Source organism: Cyprinodon variegatus, unplaced genomic scaffold (assembly GCF_000732505.1).
Source record: "Cyprinodon variegatus isolate N-32 unplaced genomic scaffold, C_variegatus-1.0 Scaffold178, whole genome shotgun sequence".
Taxonomy (NCBI): domain Eukaryota; kingdom Metazoa; phylum Chordata; class Actinopteri; order Cyprinodontiformes; family Cyprinodontidae; genus Cyprinodon; species Cyprinodon variegatus.
In genome coordinates, this window is record NW_015150631.1 from 1,114,786 (window position 1) to 1,122,352 (window position 7,567).

Genomic DNA, 7,567 nt, shown 5'->3' on the forward strand with positions numbered 1-7,567 from the left:
GAGAGGGGAGACAGGGTGTGGCTGGTGGCCAACCATGGAGGCAACGGACTGACCGGAGACAGCTTCTTCTCTGGTCATCTGCTGTTCACTGAGTAAGATGGTGTTAAGGATTGTCAAGTTTGAATATGAATACAAATTTTAAAGGACTGCAAATGAAGGAGTAAAGATTGAGTCAATTATTGAACCTTTCTTTAAAAGATTATGATGTACTGTCCATGATCTGCCTACTTTCTGTTGTGGATAAAGAAATAAACTGACGTTGTAAAAGAAACATGTAAAATAAATGTATTTGTTAAGAATATGTGACCTCTTGTGTATTAGTTGTTGATTAGCAGTTATCCCTTGAAATATAGATTTTTTACAGTTGCTAGATTGAAAATTCACATTAAAGGTCTCAAATTCAACAACTTTTGTATTTCTTTTACTCATATACAACCTATATTTAACAAATATTTGAAGTGAGCTATACGTTAGCTTAACACATCTATCTCACAGAGCATGCATGACAAAGAACATATATATTTTTTATGTTGCTTGTAATCTAAGGAGACCAACTTCGCAATCTGAACAGTAGATGGAGCCAAAGTACAAGTCTATAAGATAAACAAGGCCTATTCTAGATCACTACCATTGATTAAAACCTCATCTATGACATATTGGAAGCTCCTATTTTTATGAAATATATACCTTATAAAGGAATATATTTTTTAAAATCTGTTTAATGTTTATTTTTTAAACACCAAATTCAACTTTCTGATAATTTTCATATATAAAGGACTTTGAACCAGATTTATCCTTTGGGATTAAATTAAGTTAGCGGATGTAAAGGGAAAGGGATAAAATACTATCTTAATTTGACCATTTGTTTACCATCATTTATTTAAAGATAACATTTTGATAAATACATTTATTTAGATTTAAGTTGGATTTAAATTATATCTTTGCAACTTATTTAACAAACAGTGCATAAGCAATAACTAAAAAGAACTCTTTACATAAGTGTTCATTGTACTTTTTTCCTTAAACACACTACAATAAATCAGAATCTTTATTTTTGCTATAAAACTGTATTAAATTAGTCGATGAGGAGGATGAATATTTGTAATTTTGTGTTTTAATTCAATGAATAAAAACAACTTACTTATTTTAGTGCACAGACTGATTAATCTTTGTTTGAGCTAAATTGACCAAAGTTTGTACATTGTTATCTGTATGCATTGGAGCATTTTTGACATGTTCAGCATCAGATCTGACTTTTGGTATTTTTACCAAGCAGGCTTTTGTATTTATTTTTGATTATTGAATCACTCATTCAGGACAGCCTGCACAGCATAAGACCTTTACAGAATAAAAACATTAATGAAATCCATCTCTCAACAAACTAAAGCAAAACAAACAACAACTACTTACATGGGCTTACAGAAAAAAAGTGATAAATTCATCACCTGTGTTTCTTTGATCAGCTTCAGTGTTTGAAATGAGCAGATGGAAAAGCTTCAACCATTTATGCAAATAATCAAAGTAAATAAAACAACAGAAATATCCTATTCCATGTCTGTGGAAGTCTCTCTTACATCAAGATAAAGGACACCATATTTCTTTAAAAATAAATTATCTTTATTTGCTTTCTCCGATTATCTTGTTGGAATATATAGCCGAAAAAAAAGAAAAAAAAGATGTGATATAATGTGATCGATGGGTGACGATATGGGTCGCATTAGTGCTGTTGTTGTTTTCTGCAGAACGCAGAGGAGAGACGGAAACCAGCTGCTGCGTTTCCACACACTCCGCAGCGCACGCATTGTCGCGCGCGCGCGCATCCATGCCCGTGCCACGCCCCCCTCTCTGACCTCCGTGGTCACAGCGCTATCCACACAAAGTGACTCTGCGTGTCCCGTGGGAGCAGGGGAATGCTGGAGAAGACGAGCGGCACACGATACCCCATTGTTTAGCGTAGCAGTCACTGATCCCCCTCCACACCCCATTTAAAGCCCTCCACACCCACAGAGCCTTCAAAGAACAGCGACTGACCATCTCAGCGGGGAAAATTTATTAAAAAGACGTTTGTGGCTTTGCCTAATCCTCCATTCTTCGCTTTAGGTAATTAAGAAATAAAACCCATATTTGGTCAGCAGGTTCTGTTGGACTTGATGGACCAAGAAGGTGAATTATGCTCAACCCTGATGTCCCCTCAGGATTGGATTTAGGAGGGTTTTGGCCCCTGGGCTAGAATGAGTTTTGATGCCCTACCATGACATGTTTCTTTCAGAACACAGATTGCAACAGATTATTTGGTTTTTACGCATCATCATGGTTTCAGGGGCCTTCTTCACAATTAAACAAGAATGTAAAATAATCTTTATTTGTCTTCTCTAAATAAGTTTATTGGCAAATCACTTACTGCTGATTTTGTAAACCTTTCCATCATTTATATTAATATCTTTACTTTGCAACCTCATGGCCTTGTAAGATCAACCTTAAAGCCCAAATTCTATGCTTCATTTTCTTTTTTTAGTTCATTAAGAATGGAAGACAAGGACCAATGAAGCTATGACTCCATCAGTCTCTCTGTTTCCTATTGATTTAGCTGTTTGTTTGGCAAAAGATGCATTTTCAACATATGACAAAACTCAACTGCATCCTCCGCTTAGAAGCAATACTTTGGTAAACTTTAAAAACAATTTAAAATTAGTTCTAAAGAAGCACAAAAAAGAAGGATATTTTGGCAGATCACAAGCTGGAGGCCTTTATTTGTTTGTAAAGAAGATTTTGAAGCAATGCAAGCCTTGGAAGAACATTGGGTGTCTTTATCTTACAGGGAATCGTAAAAAGAGCATTCCCTGCAAAAGCCTTTGATATGTTCAAAGAAGCATTTCTCAGAAATTCTGCTATCTATAGAAAAGTGACCCAAAACGTTTCAGCAAATATAAAAGGACTATTGATCCAGGTAATGCATCCTTCAATCTGTTATGTCTCACTTATTTTCCATCTATAAAAGGAAGTAATCACACTTTTCAAAACAGTACCAACAGTATGTCTAACAACACACACATACATAAGATAAATAATACTTTCTTTTAAAGACATTCACAAATTAATGAGAAATAAGTTCCGGATGTGATCTGTATATATCTCTGTTGCTACATCATGAGCTTAAATCAACACCAATCAATATTGGCGTTGCTTGAAAGTTAATATTCTGCAACACTGACTGAAAAAATATATGTTTTTGATCTTTTTCTTCTCTAGCAACTCACTTAACCAAACACGAAACCCATTTCAAATCTACATGTCTGATTTTTGCATGCAGTGCAGGAATTCTTACTATAATGCATCAACCTGTATAGATTTTTCACGGTTTTGGGGTTAAGTGTGGCTGTCAGTCATACTATAGCAGAGAGGTGTGCTGAGGGAAAATGCGACGGGGCTGCAGACTGGTCCACAGGATTCCCCGAGACTGCGCTTATAATTGGGAGAACATCTGACTTTGTCCCGCGCTGGCAGATGGTGGGCTGAGGCGGGATCCAAGGGGGGAGATTTACATTCATTGTCCGGGCGCACAACCTCCGCATAGAGACAATAGTCCCGGTAAGGGGCAAGGAACCAGGATTGAAGAAAAAAAATCTTTTTATAAGCAGGCCAGTGGAAGCGGAAATTCAATTTGGCTGCAAATCCGCGCAAGATATGCAAACATTTCCTTTTTATTGGAGCTTCAAATGTTTAGTTCACGATTAAACCAGCCAAGTCGGAATACATCATAGCCTACATAAAAAGTAAAAACTTGTACCTTTCTTTTTCCTTTCAGTTTTTGACTTCATAAAGTACCTAAACAGTTTAATAATCCATAAGATTTAAAGCACATTTATATATCACGTTGAAAATGTTTAAGAATATGTTCCCAAGTGCAGATTAAGAACTCATTTGTGGCTCTGTCAGGCAGGGGAACCAACACCGGCTGCTGTTGCAGATTGATGGAGCAACCAGACGGCCATTGTTCCTCCTGACACTGATGCCATGCGTCCTCAGTGAAATCACAGCGTTCAAAGGAGCAGACGGTGGGGCAGCTATAAGACGCGCCCCTGTTGAGAGCGCACTTGTGTTAAACGCTGACTTGAATGAAAAGACCAAACAGGATTTTCTGATGCTATAAAGGATGCTACACTTTAAAAAATGAACACGGGAAGGTGTTGAATATTAGCCGCTGAAATGGTTAGAAATTTAATCACGCACCTTAGTTTGTTAATTTTATGTTTGGTATGGGTTTAAGCAATGAGTGGTTATTTTCTTGTTTCAAGTCGCATATTATTTAAGGATGGAAATTTAAGATTCACTGTTATTCTAAGTTTCTGTTTGTGGGGTCCATTAGAAATCAGCTCAAACAGGGTGTAACTGAAAATGTCAATCTGTTAAGAACCAGTGGTTCCTGAGCTGCTGCAAAAAATTAAAATAGTTAATTTGTATAGCAAAATAAGTTAAAGTTTGGGCAAGTACATTAACTTTATGTCACTTGTTGCTAATAAAAATTTCAATTAGCTGTGGATATCATCAATCAACACAAAGCCTCGCTATAGTAGATTTAAAAAGTGTTGTTGAAAAAACGAATAAAAAAATAACTTAGAGAAATAAAACAACAAATTGACTTTCTTCTGTGGATTTTTAAAACCCTTATTCGGGTTTGAAATTGACAAAAATGACCCAAAAGTGACGCATACATTTTTCATCATTATTTTTTCTCATAGTTCTATTACTCATTTAGTTCAACTTTTTACATGCAGCCCATCTGCAGCCTATTTTTTGTTTCCAAAAACAGTGCAAAAGTTTTCTAAGTCACATATAGTCTGAGTTTGAGCAGTTTTCTGTTTTCTTTTGGTTTTTATTTATAGAAAAAAAAAAACAGTCATTCATTTCAAGATGTTTTTTTTTGAAAGGATCCTTGTTCCACATGATCCAATTAAGGATAAAAAAGTTGGAATATTTTGTATTTTTGCGAAGAAAACATTTTGAATGAAGTCCAGATTATTTTAAATAACATCATCAACAACAACTACAAACATAAAAGTAACTCTCTAATTTTTTGCAGTGTAAAAGATAACTTTTGTGTTTCTATTATTAGGACTGATGAAATTTCATTCTCATTTTTCAACTGTGCACAACATTTGGGGGTACACTGGTCATTGTTTGAAAGGGTAAATAACTAATAACGCAAAAACAAGTGAATGCAATTGTGATGGATGAAACATTCTGTTAGATGGACTGGCCACACTTAAAGTTGGTAACACTGTTTGCGAGAAAGAAGAGCTTATAAAGCCAGAGATCTCTGCTGATAAACTGCACATAATAAACCTTTCTATAAAGTGTATTACATTCTACTTTGTGTTAACACTTTATACCTTAATCAAACAACAGTTTATGAATCCTATTTATTCAATTAGTTTTTGACATGGGAGAACAAACTGACTAATAAAAGTTGGCATTTAATGAATTACATTTTTATGATTTGTTGTTATTTCATTTAGCTATATATAAATTCTACTAATAAAATTTGACAAAAATCCATTAAAATTTAGGGCGAATCAAATTCTTACAACATTATATTGGCATAATTCCAACATATACTTTTTACTAGTGTACCCACATTTACTGCCCTTGCATTTAAATGCAATTATAATTAAAATGTCACAAAGGAGCCTGAACATTAAAAACGCATTCAGACTAAACACTTGCATTTATTCATGTGTTTTAGTTTTATATTTTTAAGCAAAGCCATAAAAACTCATATTAATGATTGATTTGAAAAATACCATTTTTCACATCCTGAATGTTGTTTATTTGTTCCATAAACAATAGTTTCTGTTGTACAAACACCAAGATGTTACCTTTTAAAATAAATTCTCAAACCTGTGGTGTGAAAGTTTGTTGAAAAAATCCCCGGTTGGATGATTAATCTGGCAGCAGCCCAAACAACGGACGGACTTTACACCAATGAGAGCATCCATTTCAACAATCGGTCCCCCATATGGCACTTGGCCCCTCCTCCACGCTCCATCCCGGCGGAGGGTCTCATTCATGCTCCACCACAGCGGCGCACTCCAAGCCTGCTGGCCTCAGGATCAGCTGTTTTGATCCGATCCGGCCTTGTGACAAAAGAAGACTTTCTGTGCGCAGATCTACTTTTAAAGAACAACTATAGTCCCTCCTGGTCCTCTCTGTCGGAGCAGATGATCCGCTATACTCCCACTTCTGCTCGAGATGTTTGCTCGGACAATGCTTGTAATCTGTGGAGACATAATTTACATTCATCTTTTAAGTCTTGAGTGACAGAAAGTCAGTTCGGATATAAACTGAGTCGTATTTGAAGTCATAAAACAGCAGCAGTTATTTATTCTTATTTCTTAAAAGCTCACTGAAAGCTACTTGTGCTGCGCTTTTGGAGGAGCGCTGCGCTCTGAAGGGGACATTCTGTTTGTTGCTGAAGTGCTTCAGGAAGTCCGAGTAATCTTTTCATCCAGAAACAAATATAATTATAATATTTCAAAAAGTGTTCAACATCGCCCAGGACAAGGCTTTAAATGTTCGGGATTCAGGAGCAGCTGATAAGAGACGTGAGCGGATTAAAAGAGAGAACTCTTGGAGAGGAGATGGATCCAGTCCGGTCGTGGGTGCGTAATGTTGGGGTTGTGGATGCAAACGTTGCAGCGCAAAGGTAAAGTACAAAACTCAACTTATTCCGCTATCTCATGATCATAGAACTGTACAGATTTTAAATTTGGAGTTAGGATATCAGATTAAAAAAATACAAAACAAACAAAACCATGTTTTAAAATATGAAAGCAGCAGAACAAGAGAATAGATGCAATATAATGTTTTGTGTATTGAGTTAAAACTGCACCTTATCTCATATAGCGCGCTGTTCTTTATACTCTTTCTAAAAAAAAATAATAATAATTCTAAAAAAAAAAAAAAAAAAAAAAAAAAAAAAAAAAAAAAAAAAAAAAAAAAACAACAACAACAACAAAACAAAACATTTCAGCACTTTAGTAGTGTTGATCTTTTCGAAAATAAAAAAGCAAGTTCAGGTAATAAGAATAAAAAATTTCTTATCATATATTGCATGTTTTATTTTCGTATCATCTCCACTAAGAGCAAAGTAAGGTTGCAGAAAACCAAGGTGGCACAGTTTTAATTTTAACAAAACGAAAAGAGAACAAGTAAAACTAAATGTTTCAAATCAGTTTGGTATTTTTTCTTGTACAATCCAGTTTTTATTGGTTTTGTTTTTTTCAAGTTGAAAATATTGTTCGAATTTGAGCAATATTATATTTATTGGAATAGGCTTTTAAAAAAAGGAATTTTCAAAAGCAGACTTGGGTTCAAATTTACCTGTTTTACACAAAACATTTACAAAATCTAAAAGAATATTATTAGTCCTACTGAATACTGAGTTATTTCAATTTGAAAGTAGATATAAGGAACCTAACTTTTTTTTACTTCAAGTTGAAATTAAATGAAAAGGCCATACCCTTAAAAACTAAAGTTCTATGTCATTTTGTCATATTTTAAAAGCATG

The 7,567-nt window shown here is 34.8% G+C and overlaps 1 protein-coding gene across 1 annotated transcript in view; it reads left to right on the forward strand.

Moving 5' to 3' along the window:
• The first annotated feature begins 6,068 nt into the window (after positions 1 to 6,068).
• The window catches only part of LOC107087266 (transcription factor COE2-like), a 38,190-nt gene continuing 36,691 nt past the window's right edge, over positions 6,069 to 7,567 (forward strand). The window contains exon 1 of the mRNA XM_015378746.1: positions 6,069 to 6,704. Within this exon, the coding sequence (XP_015234232.1) occupies positions 6,570 to 6,704 (135 nt within the window). The 5' untranslated portion in view covers positions 6,069 to 6,569. The remainder of the gene's footprint in view (positions 6,705 to 7,567) is intronic.